Below are 18,476 nucleotides of genomic sequence, written 5' to 3' on the forward strand. Positions count from 1 at the left end.
CTGTGCTGGCAAAGCACTGAGGCAAACGTGTGTAAGAGGAATTTCGGTGTGGAAATGAGGTGTGGCACCACTTGGTAAGCTTCGGATGGGCGGCATTCAAATCTCTGCTGCAGTCTTTTGGTCTATCACTGAGTCCCACTAGAAAACACTAAAATCACTACACCTTACTCCCTGTGTTTGGAGTACCATCTCACCATATGCTGTTCTGAACAGCCATTACTTGAGATTGGAACAGCTGCCCTAACATATTGTCAGAGCCGTCCTATTGTCAAATTTGAGATTGTTTGAGATGTTTTTTTCACTTAATAAACCTGAAAATTCTCCGTAACAAAACATAAGAAGTGCTTTGCATTGTTTTTAAGTAAGTTAACAAATAGAATGGTTTTTACCCCAGTACGGCCAACTCAATAGCCTCTCCCACCCAACATGGTTTTCACTGCTGAGACCCATTACCTTGTTAAATTGTTCTGAGGTAGCATGGATGTCTGGTTATATGTTTTACAGAAAGGGATGAAGTTGAACTTGGCATACATAAAAGTGACGCATTAACTGAAACTAAACAAGTTTTAACTTGTCATGTAAGAGAATGCATTCACAACATCATGAGTGACAGGTATTACTTTTTTTTGCTTATATATCATGACATGCTAGAGTAGTCAAACCAGTTCAGAGCTAATCATCAGATAGTCATAGACTACGAGACAAGGAAACTGATCCCATCATCATACCTTTCACAACCGTCAAGAAGAGAGGCAGACAATGTCTGGCATTGACAGTGTCTATAAGATTAGTAACTGAGGGATTTCTCCATAAGGTAAACTTTTCAATCCTAAATATTATAGAAAAGAATAACATGTTTCTTATCCAGTCATCAAGGTAATCAGAAATACAAGACACAGATGGTCATAGATTGATAATAGATATAGATTAGATTTAAAATGAACTTTTGGTAACACTTTATAATAACCATCATTAATAAATGGTAAATTGATAGTTAATTAAACTTTCGTTAATAGTTATTTTACTGTTAACAAACAATGAAATGATCATTAATAATGTTTTCTAATTATTAGTAATGCTATAATTTATGTTATTTTATCATTTGTTTGTGTAATATAAAATCATTTGTTTATACATTATATATTGTATCATAGCTTTTTACCCTTTTTACCGTCTCTTATCAGCTATGATACAATATATAATTTATAAACAAATGATTTTATATTACACAAACTAATGATAAAATAACATAAATTATAGCATTACTAATAATTAGTAAACATTATTAATGATCATTTCATTGTTTGTTAACAGTAAAATAACTATTAACTAAAGTTTAATTAACTATCAATTTACCATTTATTAATGATGGTTATTATAAAGTGTTACCGAACTTTTTTGTTAAAATTTTGTAGAAGTGCAATATTGTCTGTTTTGTTTAGAAATTGTTAGCTTTCCTTATGTGTTTTGATTATACATATACAGTATATAAACTTAACATACCTACAACATATAAACTATGCTGTGAATTCATCATTGCTGTGCAACAATGATGTGAAACTAATGTAATTTTCACCTATCTCACCTGCAGCATCACTCAAATATATGAACATATCTTTCAGTGGATCTTCTGTACAGGCAATGTGGATGTAATGGTGTATCTTAAGACAATTTTGTTAACAGCTCAATTGACTATATTGAAGCAAAGGTTCAACTTAGATATAGGTGAGCTGTCCCCTAGTGGCATCATTTTAAAGTGGCATCAGTGAGCACTAATTTGACAGGGTGGTGCTTCTGTTTCAGCAGCCTGTGAATTAAAGTGGCAGGACAAGTGTTGACTTGACTTGTGGGGTTATTTATGACTAATAGTTCAAGGATTAACGTGATCATATTTGAAAGCAACTAAACAACTGCTAAAAAAAAAAAAACACAACTACTAAATGCTGTCTTCCTTTTCTGACAGGCATGGGACCAGATGGAACAGACTGCTGTACATATGGATACTGCTCACAGTTCTTCCAAATGGACAAACTGGACAGTGGATTGTCTTTTACGTCAACCAAGATCAAGTCGTTGATACTTTACTGCCTCTTCCTGTCCTGTGAAATCACCTTGAGTGTGTGAATACTCAAAAAGAAACTCATGACAAAGTTTGTTTTTTCAATAGGAGACGAAAAGCAAAGACATTAATGAGACAAAAGGAGGGGGCTTGACATGTGGCACTGTGTCACAGGCCACCCCATAGTCAGACCTTCATGTCTCAGGTTGACACTATTACACAAGAGATGTCATTAATGAAATAATGATACTCGTTTAGTAGTTTTGCATCTCTTGGAGCTTATTCATGTTGGGATCACACAGAATGAATGGATCTTACATAAAAATGTGTGAGTCAAGTTACTCGCTTTGGAAACTGTTCAAAACCACTTCTTCTACAAGAGATTACTGGACCACACATGGCTTATCGGACATTCTCATTACCAAACACGTGAAGCAGCTTTTCCAAACATTTTTCAAAAGAAAAGAACCAGGAAAAGAGATACTGCTCAGCATCCCAGGTAAGCTGACATGAGATCATTTAAATAAGTAGTCCCTTTAAGTTCTTTAGAGGTGGTGTTATTTATTCTGATAATTGTACGGACAGACGCAATCTTAAATGGTAACTCTTGTTTTTGTATCAGATTTACAGGAAAGGATTAAAAAAAAAATCTACACAAAATTGAATTGTAACATTTGTAGTACTAAATCTCATGTCGTGCCACGTCATGCCGTGAAGTCGCATGCGCAGAAGAACTAGCCTGAATACGTTAGCCAAGAGCTAAGAGCTACCAAGAGCTAATCCATCACACTTGTTGACACCAGACAATATGTCTGAAATACAGCTGAACTCTATGGTGAGATTGTTAAGGCATTCGGGTGATATGTATTCATGTATATGTTTAAAATGTAGACTTTTGCCCATAAAAGCATACCTACTTACCAACAAGATAGCACATGTTTGCGTATGCCATTATGGCATCATCTCAGTAGGCCGCAAACAAACAAGCTGTACTTAAAATAACAAAACAAAGTACTTCAACAATGTATATTGTTGCCAAATATTAAGAGTTACTAAGCTGGTTATTATATGACCACTGTTTGATTAAAGAACAGGCTCTTCCACTATGCCACAGCTACCGGTTAGCAAGGTCGGCATCTCGTATGCTAAACCAGGTCAGACATCTTTCAGACCACCTGTTCCTCCGGACGTTTAGACCTCCTAATATTCCTTTGTCTTTGGATTGGGTATGGGCAAAAACATCATAGAACTGAATTCAGAGGAATAATTCTCCAATTTAGAGTTGAATTGCTGCCATTGTGTTTGCTGCTGTATGACTTTCTCTCAGCTGGTCACAAAGAGACACTCGTGGTCAGCAAAACAAAGAGACACACAAAGATTGAAAACAGACTCTGAAAACCCTCACAACAAAGGGACAAAGAAAACAAGTGTCCTATTTGCTATTGCAAAAGGAAGTTATAGGATAGGTTATAGGTTAGTTATAGGAATAATTATTCAACTATTTTTCAATTTACACCATACTTTAAATAGTTTCTGGCTTGATATGAGGGAGCAATGTGAATTTTTAGCTTTTACATTCTTCAGCTATTACTGTAATGGCTCGACAGAATATATTATTCCTTTGCTCTTCGTTAGCATCTTTTCTAAATTCTAAAATTTAAAGTTGTCATCTTGGGTGAGTAGGAATATAATGTAAAATATCATTGATCTGCTGTTTTTTCATATAGGACTTACAGGACCAGAGCAGAGAAGTGGATGAATTGCATCTGCCAGTGAGTAATTCATAGCTCACTTTTTCCCCCTCATTTATGTACTCCAACATATCTGTTTTATAGTTATACATATTGTCTTAGTTTGTTTATCAGCACTTCACACTCACATACATACACTCAAAAACGCACATGTAGACACACAAACACGTAATAAACAAACATCTTTGATATTGCAGACTGCTTATAGTTTACCAAGAAATACTGAAAATTGGAATTAAAAACAAAACATTGTATCCCTGTTCTCCATTCTCTATCACTATTCACTTTTTTTAGCATCAGTGTGAAACCGACCCAGATGGCTCGAATGCAGTGATAGTGTTTGGGCATCTCACCTTTGCCTTATGTGTAAGTATACTTACGCATCAAAGTTAGCTTGTTATTTTGAGAATGCAAACTTGCATCTTACTGTTCTCTTGAAACAAATGACACTATCATGAAAAGACTAAAACTTCTTTAATGCACTGTTGGTCCAAAGGTCCAATATTTAACTCATTGTCTTCTATATTTTTGTCACTGATCATGCTCTGGTCACAGTGGCAACCCTACCAGAGCACTGTAGGTTGTCAGTGAGGAAAATATAGTTGATAATGAGAAAAATATTGGACTTTTGGACACATGGGACAATCGGTTGGCTACAACACACTTGAATTATGTTACATGACATTTTATGCTTTTTTTGGAGCTGTGAAGAGATGGTCCCGTTAACTTCAATAGTGAACAGGGTTGAGATGAGACATAACAGACTGAGATGGAATTACTGGGGCTAACTCACTGTGTGGTGGTCCTACCAACTGAAATGGAGACATGGGGGTACGTTTACATCCACACTAATAATTCAACCTTAACCCGATTAAGACAATACTCCAACTATTGAAAGTTTATCTGATTATCTTAATCAGAGTAAGGTCATACTCAGAGTAAGCACAACCGATTTCTGCTCAATCTTTTCATTTATTGGGACATGTAAACACCTTAGTCACATTTCTTTTGTTTTTTTCAAACTGCATGTCAAAGGTCACCAGATGCAGTAACCCAGATGTTGTATTTACAAAGCTAACAACATTGCGTAGAGTGGCAGAAAATGTGGTTCTTACATAGATTCTTTTAGGCCTATAGACCCATTATTAAATGAATCCATGTTAGGTTAGTAGAGAAATCACGTTATATTGAACCATGTAAATGTGACTGAAATATTGCTTTAAGCTGATTACTCCCAGTAATCAGAATATTTGTGTCCATGTAAAGGTACTCATTGACTGAATGTTCATTTTAGGGTGATTATTACTATAAATTAACTCTATGTCTTAAAGGTCAATCCACATGCTGATCTTACATTAACTTTTGCTTTTATCTCCCTTTTTCAGACTCCATCTGCTGACCATTCAGCTGGTTTCGCTGAAGCAGCAGTGAGAACTGGTGAGAAACAGGCAGACTAGTGCCACACATTAAATCAATCAATGAGGGGACTATCCTCTGTGCTATTGATAAATCACCATTCCTGGCTTATTTTTTTAATTCAGTGTTTTCCTGTGTTTTCAGAAGAGACACATCATCAGGAACTGGACCTTGCCTGTGTGGTCTGTCTGGACGAGGAAGCAAAGATTGTGTATCGGCCCTGTAGACACCTGGTGGCATGCAAGACGTGTGATGCACATCTGAATCAGTGTCCCTACTGTCTATGTGAGATCGCAAGCCGAGTGACCGTCCATCGGTAATTATTGGTGTTCATACTTTTGTATACCATGGATTACAATGTAGAAATGCTCTGCCAGAAAGTACCAGACATTGCATCAGCATCTTCATTCATTATCTTGAATGATTACCTGCATTTCAGGGGCAACACTGAAGATGCTGATGATGAACACGGACAAGGACGAAACCTTTTCAGGTCAGTTTCATATTTTCTTTTTACTTTGTGAAGATTCCGAGAATTGCCATTTGGGTAACTATGATAGTTATCATAGTTATTATTCATTATACCATGAAAAGAGACTGCAAGATTTGTCTGGGCAAAGAGACACAGGAATTTCTAACTGTTGGTGAGCTTTGAAAATTGTGAAGTTGCAGGTCTTATATGATGGTTAAAAAAATCTGTGATGGTTAACATTTTTCCAGCAAGGAAAAGTAGTGGGATTTTGATATAAAAATTTGAAAATATTGTTATGTATGTATGTATGTATGTATGTATGTATGTATGTATATATATATATATATATATATATATATATATATATATACACATTTATATATATATATAGCATTTATTGTGTATGATGATGGAGAATCAGCTAACAAGGAGAGAAAGTCATTGTGACTTACATCTAGATAAATGAAAACAATTTGACTTAAATAATCTGTACAATCACATTATGTAAGGGGTTTTCAACACAACACTGACTGCACACATTCCAGTGTGATATGAATGTATGACAGAGAAGTGTGAGCAGCAGACCTAACAAAACTAATATAGGTTATATATATACACAGGTTTATGAGAACATATTGCACAGTGACTTCATTCATCACAATCTCCATTCATCTGACACACACACACACACAACACACACATCAGTGAGTGTATGTAGAGTATTAGTCACTGATGTGTGCTCTATGAATTTGTCAAGCAGAAAGATAATTAACTGGGCCATGAGATAAAGAAGAGTTTAATATCGCATAACTCACTCACCTGCTGCTAACTCCATTTAATCATTTACAGCCTGAATACATTTCTACCCTAAATTTCTGTGATGTTTTTGTTGCACTTTATTCATATTCATTAGTATTCATAAACTGTCAACATTTTTGGTTGTTCATTCGTTAAGATGGAACAGAGCAGAAGAGGATAGAGGTAAAGATAAGATGAGTATATTGCATTACTCACTGATAACTCCCTTTTCATCATCTACAATCTGATTACAATATTTCTATCAATTTTTTATTAAAATTTTGGGTAGAGCAGCAGAAAAGGACAGTACAGACTGACAAGGTTTTGAGTGGAACTAAACTTTATCATCCCGGGACCCAACAGGGGGTTATACCTCCCGTTTAAAACTCAGTGATATACATTCCAAAGTGTTGAAAGTTTCAATCAGTAGTCAACTCAATAGTCTTATTTGACCCTCCTGCCTCCAGAACTCATTTTATTTTGAGTATTTTTTTTTGTTGTTCTTTTTAACGTGATTAACTATTATATCTTTATTATATTATATATTTATCTAATATTTGTTATGCACTCCCCCTTCTTCCTATTCTCTCTTCTTCTCTTATTCCCCAGGTGTCCCTGAATGGGTGACTGCTTGTGCCTGTGCCCGCCCCTTTCAAAGCACTCCTGAAGAAGACTGAGGTGATAATCCATAAAATGTCACTTGCATTTCTACAATCAACCATGACGGAAAAAAATGTTTGGTAACACTTTATTTGAAGGGGGGTGAATAAGGCTGATATGATACTGTCATAACTATGTAATGACAACTGACATCAATTAAACTTGTTCAACCTGAATGTTTATGACTGTTGTCATTAAGTGTCATTCGGTTGATAATGTCACTTTGAATGCAAGGTTGACACTGTTCTAGATGTCTGTCACAACAACTTGACATTAACCAAAGGGTCATAAACATATGTCATGGCAGACTTCATTATCAAACACAAATGAACCCATTGTGATATGGGTTTTAGACAGACCTAAACAGTAGCAGTTGACAAATAGTTAACAAATAGTTTTTCTTAAATTGTATTTGCACCAAAGTGTAAAACAGTTTACATTTTGTACACAGTGCAGGGTACCAAATGTACCAAATTGTACCTTAGAACACAACTCCACTAAAACAAGAGCAATGACTGCACATAAATATCCACAATACACAGGGTTCATATGCATTTTCACAAATACATTTAAATGTCCTTTCCATTATTATGCCTTTACATATTCCATGGGCAATATTGTTCAGCATCTGTCTTGAAACTTAACATAAATCTCCAAGTGAAAGCGAAAACAACACATAGGATATTAAAATCAGCTATTAACCAAAAAAGTTTTTATCAGAAAATGTGTTATTTGTGTTATCCAGAGGTAACTAGAGATCAGCAGTCAATCTTGATGTTACACAAACAAGTTCAAGTTAAATTGTTATTTTGCCAAAATGACATTTCCACAAAGGGCATCAGTCATGCTTCTGTGTGTTTTGAGGCAGTAAAGATGTGGAACAGTGTCTTCAACTGGAAGGATGGGGATTTTTAAATGGGGCAAGTTTATGTGAATAGCTATAAATAGCTACTGTATATATGCAGTTTCTACAGCACATGTCAGTTTTCTTCAATACCTTTGCGTTCTCATGACTATTCTACTGCCACAGTGGTGAAATTTGGGGTCTGCAAGTCTCCAAGTGCCTCTAGTCAGCTCCCAAACTCATCTCAGTTTCTGTAGAACTTGATTTATCCCACGTGGGGAAAATGTATTAAAGTAAGAATATGAATACTCGCTGCTGAAACAATTGCCCATTGGAACAAGGTTATCCACAAGAAGTCACTGTAATTTATGATAATTTAACCTCAAAACATCATTCCAGAAAGTGGCAGATTTGACATTTATTTGGATTTTCAATGGCTATATAGTTGGGTGAATGTAGCATAACTTAATTACATTGGACTTTGTTTACTTCATTAGTGAACAGTAATCATGCTCACTACAGTTTCAGTGCTAGCCAAAGCTGAGGTCATGTGGGATATGCAAATTAAATAATCAATTAAAATAAAATGGAGGCTGGAGTTACAGGTTTACTAGATTTGGGGTCCACAGATGCACCATTCACTGGCTGAATGAACGACTCTTACGTACAGGGAGTGCTAGTGACCGACCAAGATCAGGACGTCCTAGGGTCACCACCAGGAACCTGGTTCCATCTATGAGGAGATGCTGTGTTGCCTGTGAGAATGCTAAAGGGGGCCGTACACGCTCCTGAGCTCAGAGGAAGTCTGGAAATCAGGAAATGTAACTGGTGGGGTGATTTCAAACAGCATTAATTTTTTCCCCATCTCATGTTTTGATTTTTTTTTTTTCTTTCAATTTGGATCCCCTACATGCTTCTGGATCTGCTGTCACAAAGGTTTCTTTTGGCAGTGAGTACAGTTGGTGTCATTTTCTGTCAGTGAGAAGCATGCTATACATATACATTTTACACGTATGTACTGACTCAGTTCAGTTTTCTGTTGAAATTCAGTTAACGTTGTAGCCACTAGGTGGTGCTCATCTGTTTGTGTGAGGTGTTAATTAACATGTGACCTCTGAGGAAGCCATTTTGTTTGAGAGAACAGACACTAGGGGTGCATTCCATTTGGTAACGATTTCTCCTCGTCTCCTCGCCTCGCGTCTCTTCCTCGACTCCTCGGTCAAAGGTCACGGAGGAAACGAGGAGAAGATGCGAGGAGGCGAGTGAACCTGGCTTGTCAATTGGAACATCCTCACACCGCCATATTGAACTGACGTGTGAAGCGTTGCATTGAGGCTCCTCCCGCTCAGGATGACAGCTGTCTAAATTATTCTAAGGCTCATGTTTTATCCACATAAAAACGTTTAACAAAGTTCAGATTAATGTTTAATTCATCTAAATTATGCCAGCCTCTAGTGAGCCTTGTCTACCTCAAAAAAGGTAGAACAAAAAATCCCTAATGCCTAAAAAGCGTTTCTGTTTCTGTTTTTATTCAGTTTTTTTTGTGTTATTCTGTCTGCTGTATGCTACATTTTAATTTTGTGAAGCACTTGTAGCACTGATAAGAAAGGTGCTATACAAATTGTCCAACTTTTATCCTTTATGCGACTTGGATTAGACAACGATCATGTGGCTGTTTGACACTCACTGGCAATGAACCAAAGTGCTTTCTTTTTATTCCTAAATAAATAAATACAATTCCCAAATAACCATAGATCTAGCTGTAAGAGCAAAATGTGCGATTTAAAACAAGGAAATGCTGTTAATGTTTAGTAAGAATTTATTCTCCAGAAGAGAAATTCCATGGCAACACACACAAACACAATTCATAAGCATGATGAACACTGAATGAGAGAAACATCAAACAAACAGCAAACCAACTGGTGATCCAGAGAAGACACAGAAGTGATTCCAGCAAAAGACAAACATGCCGGCCTTTATGATGAAAATATGTGCTGTCATGGCAACGGTCATTACGCACCGTGACCAAGGTTATGAATATGGTGAGAATGGAAACAGAGGTAGGCTACGCCTAAAAGGCAGAGAAATTTGAATTTTATTTATTTTTTTACATTAAAAAAATAAAATAAAACTGTCTCTAATATAGTTGAAAATCGCTCCGTCTGCTGCTCAGCCCGTGCGTCCTCGGTCACTTCCCGGAGAAACCCCAGCAGCTCTCCCTCTCCTCTTCGCCTCTTGGCTGCCGGGGGACCTGAGGAAGCCGCGGAGGTCACACGTGGGAGCGGGCAGCAGCATCTGATGGCCCCGGTTGCTCGTCAGGGGGACTGGGATCGGGGCTGGATGGGGAGCGCACAGCGGCTGACTCCGGCTGCTGGTCCTCCACATGAGTCTGTTAAAGCGGGAGGGAGCGCCGATGGCCTCCCGCCGGTAGTCTCATGCATGAGGGAGAACCGGGGCCAGTTGCAGCCGTTTGCTCCCCATCCTCAGACCCAGAGCCCGTTGCTGGTGACTTGAGGTCCTATTAGAAAGAGACGCGCATGGTAAAAGAGACGCATGTGTGCATTTATAGGCTATTTCTATATGTCCTAATGAACGGATTTCATTTAGGCTTATTAGACCATGGAATGTCATTCATATTAATGATAAATCCTATAAAATAACTCCATAGCCTATAAAATTCACGTTACTTGCCCCCCACTCACCCCACTATGCGCTGGAGGATCAGCTGGCCGTCTCCTCTGTCCCTATATCACATTCAAGCCTTAAAATAATTTACTGATGCCTATTTGGGAAAAGTTTGACATCCTACAACTACAGCAGATCTGTCAGTATATGAACATATAGGCTAAGTATACCCCTTCATTAACAAATGTTAGGCTAACATTTAAAACCTCTGCTATTTCTGTTTGAAAAATATATAACAAGTTGGTGCTACTTACTTACCTTGCGAGGCAGCTGGATTCGCGGAATCATCTGGCAAGTCAGGTTAGTTTACACCTGTGGATTTTTTTTCTGCCAATGTCCGCACGTTTTCTGATGGTATGGAGGCGGGCTTATATCCGCAAGTGCCAATAGTTAATTGACTTCACTCATTATTTCCGCATCGAGGATACACCTGAGTATCCTCCGACCACGCCTTATTGGAGGACGGAGGCGAGGAGACTTGAAGGATCCTTCATGTGTCTTTTAACCAATTGGAACATCCTTAATGATGGCGGCTCATTTTTGGATGCCGGGTCAGCGAGGAGACGAGGTCGCGAGGACGGAGGAGGAGACACAATACAATGCACCCGAGGAGACATGAAGGATCCTTCATGCGTTTTTTGACCAATTGGAACGTCCTTCATGATGGCGGCTCATTTTTGGATGCCGGGTCAGCGAGGAGACGAGGCCGCGAGGACGGAGGAGAGGACGCATTTTGGCCAAATGGAATGCACCCTAGTAGAGGTTTGTTTTTGGAGTTGCATGCTGACACCATCTTTGTCCATCCGTGTTGGCAATTACTGTAGAAGCATCGTCTGTAAGTTTATGTTTATATAATGTGTTTAAGTATTCATTCTGTTACATCACCACACGACCGTCTTGGTAAGAAAATAACAAGTGATTGTAATAAATTAACGGGTTATTACAATCAAATGACAAACATAGCCAATGAGCTGTGTGTATTGTAAAGCGTCATTAGTAGGAAATGCTTGTGACATCATGGGAATACTATGAATACATTTATATGGATATTGATGCAATTTAGCAAGAAAACCTTATGTTTAAGTGTATGAGTACAGATGGCTGGATAGTTTCCTTGTTGTTATCCATATTGTATGGTAGCTTTGGGTAGGTGCCATCTAGTAGATTATAGTGCTATGTGAGCTGTATTTTATTGTTTCAGTTTTACTCATTACTATACACATTGTGACAATGAAGCGGTGGTGTGGAATAACAACTACACTGTCTTGGAAGAGTTTCTCTAGCTGCAAAATAAGTCACAATGAAATGTAACTTGTTGTTGCTAATTTTCTGTGACATAATATACACCTATTGAACGATAAAAGCATCTTGTTCTACATAGATGTAAAGGCTTTGTGACTTTGGGGCTCATTCATAAAACTCTGAGGCATGCAAAATCTGCGACCCGGTAATTTTACCTAATTCATAAATTAACTACAGCTGGGAATACCGTGACGGAGCCACATTACCGCTGTATTATCCTCAGCTGTAGACCGGGTGACAGCCAATCAAAACCATTAACCTTTACATATTTAACACCTGTCCATGCCTGTGTGTCAGTGCAATGGACCGCATTGACGTGTCAGAACAGAAGAGAAGAAGACAATAATTCTCTATCTCTGTGGAAATCCATATTTTGGGATAAGAGGTGGTGGAAAACAACTCCAAAGTGTTAAGCATAAGAGGTTATGGGAGTCGATTGCGGAACATGTTTAATGCGGTCTCTAATGTGAAAAGAACAACCCTATTGTCAAAGACACTGGCGCTAAAGAGAATCGTGAAGAAGAAAGCCTCTGCATACTGCAGGGAATCACAGCGCACTGGTGGCTGCTCACTGAGTTGACACATCTCACCCAAGTTTATGCACCACTTCAGGTAAAATAACTGATGCATGAGATGTTAAAGGTCCCATATTATGAAAAACACGTTTTTCCTTGCCCATACACATATACTTTAGTCATCCCTCAACCTAACAACCCCCAGAATGTGAGAAGTGAATGCCTCTGCATTGTTGCCCTAGCCTCCTCCCTGGGAACACATGCCAGAAAACGAGCCGTTTTGATTTGGCTCCCCTTGTGACGTCCAAAGGGGAGCAATTTGCATACGCCGACCTCCATGGTGGATAACCACTCCCACTCCTCTCTGCGCGCTGTCGGCCGCCATTGTTTTCCTTCGCTACTGCAGCTTAGCAGATGTCAAAAGCAAGAGCAAAACATGCTAAATGTTCCGTTGTTGGCTTCATGGCTGAACACAGAGCTCTACACTGCCTCTCAGCATCGGAAGATAAAAAGACATTTTTTTACAATAACGTTCTGACTACAGTAAACTTAGTCCAAATTTGCATGTTTGTGCTAACCGCTTTACCTCGGACCGCTTCGTAAACGAGTGTCAATACAAAGCAGGATTTACATCAACACTGCTCCTGGAAGATGGAAGATGGATTTATCCCAACTGGATGTGGCCCAACAGCAAATGTGCAATCGGTAAGTGTCGCCACTTTGTGATGATATTTACAGTTGGGTACAGTCAGCTGGGCTTGACAACATGTCGAGGTTTGCTAAGGTGTGTAAATTTATGTTCCATTTGCTTGTTTGCGACATTGTTTTCATGTTTGTTTTTTAACACAGTCTATGGTGCTTTGTTGCTAAATCAGTTGCCTTGTGTGGAGAGATGTGTCCGCTAACGTAGCTTGAGAATGAGAAATGAATACGGTAGTTTATGGTGTTTCAGTCCGATTAGCATCGGGTAGCGATTTAGCTCCAATCCCGATGGGACGGAGTTTGATGCGGGCCTGTGAATACGAGAAAGCCTATTGGCCACAACGACAACAGTTAGCAATCGTCTAGTTAACCAGGCCCTGAAAGGACAAAGCTACTATGATCCAGGCTAGGAGTTAGTGCCGTTAGCGGCGTGCTAATCTAGCGTTAGCGTTAGCGTTAGCGTAGGTTAGCTCCTCTGGCTCACTTTGCGGACACATCTCCTTTCTAGACAGCCGCACCTAACGTGGCAAAACTCGAACAGTACTTTGTTTATCGGGGACTCTGGTCACCGCAAACATTTCACTTCTAACACCAAATGAATGGAAGGGAGTTACTAATATTTCACGTTCTGTCTTTGCACCTAGTCTGGTAACTCTAGTCTTGTAATCAGCTGGGGTTGTGGCAAAAAATAACTAGAAAACCTGAACAACGAGACTACAACAAATGCTACCTTTCTCGAGATTGTAATGTCCTATTTTACTTGAGAATGTGTTTAGAATCAACTACATGGTAATTATTGAGGCTGTAGTTTGTGGTAATGTTACTGGATTGCAGTATATTGTAAGGTGTAGGTATTACTCATGATGCAATATCCTAAACAATATTTGAGATAATTGGTTGCATTAAACATTGCTATTCCCTGCTATGGGGCCAGCACATCTCAGACAGTTGTTAAATAAATATACAAATGTTATAACAAAGTATAAACTATAGTATAAAATAATTTATGACTCAAAATTGCACATTTTGCTACTCGCCAGTGTCAGGCCACACTATGCAATGTATATTCTTTTGTAATGGAACAACTGATGACTTCTGTGTTTCTGTTACTCCACAGATTACGTCGATGAGTTGATGGACCTCATCTTTGATCAAGTCTTCCAGGACCCTGCACCTCATGTGAGCCAGGTTTTGAAGATCCCCATCCCAGAAGACTTGTGCGCCCAGTCTGACAGGCCAGCCGAGGTGGACGTCATTGCAGCCACATGTCTCGGTTCAGTCAAGAGGCAGTCTGAACCCGACGCAGCTGGCAGCATCAGGGAGCTCACAGCATGCACAGCACCACACACACACACTGGTATCAATACTCTGACCCTGAGACCTAGAAAGCCCCAGCACTAGCTGACAAAGGATCTGTAGGCTAGACACTGAGAAGAGGGTACACATACTGTCAATATATTTCATTTGAATACTTAGTCTCTTCTATTGTTGTTTTGGTTATCTGGCATGAGGTCAGGTTGTAGTTGGGTGTTTTCCACGAATACATAACAGATAACTAAAAACATCAAATTATAAATCATTATTGTGATTGATACACCCTGTGTACACTCACAGATGTAGATTTTGTAACATAAGCAGCCCAGTATGGTCCTCTATAAGCAATATGTTATGTTTCTACATGTGCCTTTTTTATGCCTTTTCTAAAATAAAATAATTTTATTCTGTATGAACAGTCAGTGTTGTGGTTACTTATTGGTTTCACATTTAATTTACATGGGTGTGTAAAGGGAAAAACGTATATAATCCCACACACAGTGTCTATACTTACATGGTGCTTTACTACATTTCAATGACTGAAATGTAATAAAGCACCATGCAAGTGTAGACAGTGTGTTGGATTATATTACTTTTTCAGTAACTTTTGTCCTATACCCCTGTCACTAAAAGACTTTTAGGTGTGCTAAAGTTTTTTCTACATGGATGTGTAATAAAGTATAACAACACACAGTTATTTTACTCAAATTTATTGTCATGTAAAGTATTATCCAAAGTCACATGTTCAAATCAATTCATGCACAGAATGCATAAAAGAAACTTACTGCTCTCTACCGCTAAGCTGTAAGGGCCCATAGTCTGCTTTATAAATGTTCATTGCATTCTGTAGTGAGAACACATTCAAACATACAGGCTCCAGACCAGGATGATCAACATGCATGTAGGTGGATCCTGAAGCTGCTTCATTCTTCTGGTAACCTAAGGAATGAGAAAGGGTAACTGTTACTGAATTTTGCAAGCTTTATACGAACATTACACTGACGATTACGTTTATCTATATTATATGTTTATTAGCACAGACAATTTAGAGTAGATGTGAGTACTGTACAACCTAATGTACAGGACAAACAAAGGTGTCAACTCTAAAAGAGGTAAGATGTTATGTACAGGGGGAATGACCAGCAGGCCTCCATGAGATGCAGTTTTTGAATATTTCAGCTATAGTTCAGCTAGCGTTATAGCTGAGTAACACTGGCATAAATTACGACAGTCATATGTCCAAATGGTAGATAGCATGGGACATAACCATATGTTTGCCGGTGTCGTGACAATATTTGTATCCACTGCAGATGAGTTCTTTTGCGTCTTCACATCAATTTGATGTATTTGAACATAATAACTACATAATGTCTGGTGTGGATTTGTTTCCTATCGCTAGCCAGTACAACGGCAATTGGAAGACACTTCATGGAACAACATTACAGCAGCATCCAAGTAGCCAGCTAAAAGCTACCGACACCTACTGTGTTGACAAGCTTACTAGACAGCCTCAAACCACCGGCACCGGTGAACGTCAGGCTAAAAACGAATCAAACAAACCATAAGGTATAGTTACAGTGCGAGACACTCCGGCAGGTAACGTTAGATATCGTTTTTATGGGATACAAATTTGTCTGCTATGGCTATCCAGAAAGACCACATAACGTTAGCCGACGCAACCACATACACACACACGGTGAGAAAGTAGGAAAACAGTGAAATTTCAACCTACCAGTCAGAGACATCCTGCTGTAACCGTGTCTGTAAAACTTCGGCAGCTTCCTCCTCTTGTTCGGTTAACAGATTCCGCCTCAAAACTGTAGGTTTTACATGTTGTGTCACGGAGTTTTCTTCTACAAGCAGCTGCCATGTTGGTCTTGGAGTTTTTCCGCGTCTGCACCCTCCCCCCTCACCCAGCCGATCAGGCGGCCAATCAGAGCAGCGCCTCATTAACCTGGCATCCCCGCCCACTCAGAACAGCGCATAGTTAATGAGGGGAGAAACTGAGAGGATGGAGAGGCCCCATAGAGCCTGGATTTGGGTGTTTTTTTGCAACAGAATTCATAACCTTATTTTAAAGACCACTGAGAAATGTTTTAAACAGCTAAAAAGAGCATAATATGGGACCTTTAAGTTTAGCCCGTATTGCCATTAAGTTTAGCATGAGGCTTCTAAGCTTATTTAGCCTACTGCATACACAACAAAATGCATGTAAAATAATACTAGTCTAATAAAAAAATGACACTCTGCTTTACTGCTCCTCAAACTTCATTTCTCTGCATTGTCTCACTGGTGACTGTTGTCATATTCATTTCAGAAAGAACCACCTGTGCAGACAGGGTAACGCAGAAAAAAACAAAACAAAAACAGGTACATCGCCTTATTAGGCTACTGATGTGTAAAATGTAATACAATGGAAATAGATATCATTATTAGGTATTATATTGAAATATATACACCCAGCAGGTGATAAACCAACAAAAGAAGGCAAACATTAACCAAGAAAAATGTAATAGTTCAATGGAACGCTTAATTTGTGTTATGGAATCGAGCCAGGCCAATATTGCAAGTGCAATCATGCAGGGACATATTGCAGCAGCAAGCGCAATAGACAGGCTGTCATCCTGTTAATGCACTACTGAATAATCAGTCAGCACCACTGAACCTTTCAACACCAACGCCCACTCGGAGAACAGAACAAGAAGACATTTTATTTGTTTGACTTGAATTTGAGCATCATATTCCAACTCCAGACAATTTTTAGAATTTATACTTATTTTCATTAGTTAACATTAATTTGAACAATATATCGTCTGACTAGAGCAGGTGGTATTTTTTGCGCTGCCGTGTGCTTCAAAGAATTGCTTTCACAATATGGAAATAATCAATCAAAGGTGGGAGTACAGGGAAAATGTTCACACTAGTAGCGACGCAATATTTCCCATTTATAAATGAACAAACACCTTACCGTGACTGTATCTGCCCCTAACTTCAAGCTAAACCTGACCCACTGTTTTTAAACACACACACACACACACAGATGCAAGGGGCAATACTGACTCAGTATTTATTCACATTCACAAATGAAATGTGAAATGTCTGTTCATTGTTCATTAATGAAACCTGACACTTTTAAGTCGTAAATGTGTCCCTAAAAAATGTTTTCCTACGAAAAAAAATTACCGTCAAGCCCTGAATTGTAATAAATGCCTGTCAACCAGCTAACTGTATAAAGCTTAACTGTCTGTCAACCAGCTAACTGCATAAAGCTTAACTAACTTAACTATGTAGCTAAAACGACAGCAGAATATTTAGCTTTCCTTTATCTATCCAAGGAAGTTACTCCTTACCTGTGCAGAATCACCTGCTGCTCCCTGCTCTTTCTGTTGACTGTACAGGAAAAAAAAGTGAAAATAAATTCAAAGAAATTTAGAAGAGCTTCCCTAAAGTTGAATTAATGCCATGACTGTCAGCCAGCTAATTGTATAAGATCTGTAACAAGCTAAATATCAAGCAGAATATACAGTATACTTCAACATCACTTTATCCTCAAGCTATTTGGCCTGTTAATTAGCCTATTCCCTCACCTGTGCAGAAGAATCACTTGCTGCTGCTCCCTGGTCGTTCTATTTACAGCAGAAAAAAAAGGGGAAAGCAATGGTGAAATTAAAAGAAATTTAGAAGAGCTTCCCTAAAATTTTTATAAATACCATGACTGTTAGCCAGCTAACTGTATAAAATCTGTAACAAGCTAATATCAAGCAGAATACTGTATATACTTAAGCGTCATCATCCTCTAGCTATTTTGCCCGTTAATTAGCCCACTCCTCACCTGTGCAGAATCAGCTGCTGCTCCCTGTCCCTCCTATTAACAGTATAGGAGAAAGTGCAAAGCAATGGTAAAATTCGGTAGAAATTGATATTTTGATAAATTGATATGAAACTACCTCTAAATTGG

General features: G+C 38.6%; 1 protein-coding gene across 3 annotated transcripts; it reads left to right on the plus strand.

Annotated features, from left to right (window-relative positions):
- Positions 1-706: 706 nt before the first annotated feature.
- On the plus strand, positions 707-7,325 carry LOC139663533 (baculoviral IAP repeat-containing protein 3-like). 3 transcript variants are annotated; one of them, XM_071542228.1, is made up of 9 exons: positions 707-814; positions 1,964-2,558; positions 3,787-3,831; positions 4,105-4,176; positions 4,514-4,641; positions 5,196-5,247; positions 5,371-5,542; positions 5,666-5,719; positions 7,106-7,325. In XM_071542228.1, the coding sequence occupies exons 5-9, from the start codon at positions 4,636-4,638 to the stop codon at positions 7,113-7,115; spliced, it is 294 nt and encodes a 97-aa protein (XP_071398329.1). In that variant the 5' UTR covers positions 707-814; positions 1,964-2,558; positions 3,787-3,831; positions 4,105-4,176; positions 4,514-4,635; the 3' UTR covers positions 7,116-7,325. The 3 variants fall into 3 exon arrangements, 2 of the variants coding, with proteins under 2 accessions (XP_071398329.1, XP_071398330.1); XR_011696716.1 differs by lacking the exon at positions 4,514-4,641; XM_071542229.1 differs by lacking the exons at positions 707-814; positions 1,964-2,558; positions 3,787-3,831; positions 4,105-4,176 and having other exon boundaries at positions 4,183-4,641.
- The last annotated feature ends 11,151 nt before the right edge of the window (positions 7,326-18,476 follow it).

Source organism: Centroberyx affinis, unplaced genomic scaffold (assembly GCF_046629955.1).
Source record: "Centroberyx affinis isolate AG114_WGS23_722 - 3 ecotype Tasmania unplaced genomic scaffold, CSIRO-AGI_Caff_v1 ptg004042l_1, whole genome shotgun sequence".
NCBI lineage: Eukaryota > Metazoa > Chordata > Actinopteri > Beryciformes > Berycidae > Centroberyx > Centroberyx affinis.

Excerpts from the sequence above, each read along its gene's own strand:
- LOC139663533 (XM_071542228.1), top strand. Across the intron at positions 5,248-5,370 it reads TGAAGCAGCAGTGAGAACTG|AAGAGACACATCATCAGGAA; the intron begins GTGAGAAACAGG and ends CTGTGTTTTCAG. Across the intron at positions 5,543-5,665 it reads AGCCGAGTGACCGTCCATCG|GGGCAACACTGAAGATGCTG; the intron begins GTAATTATTGGT and ends CCTGCATTTCAG.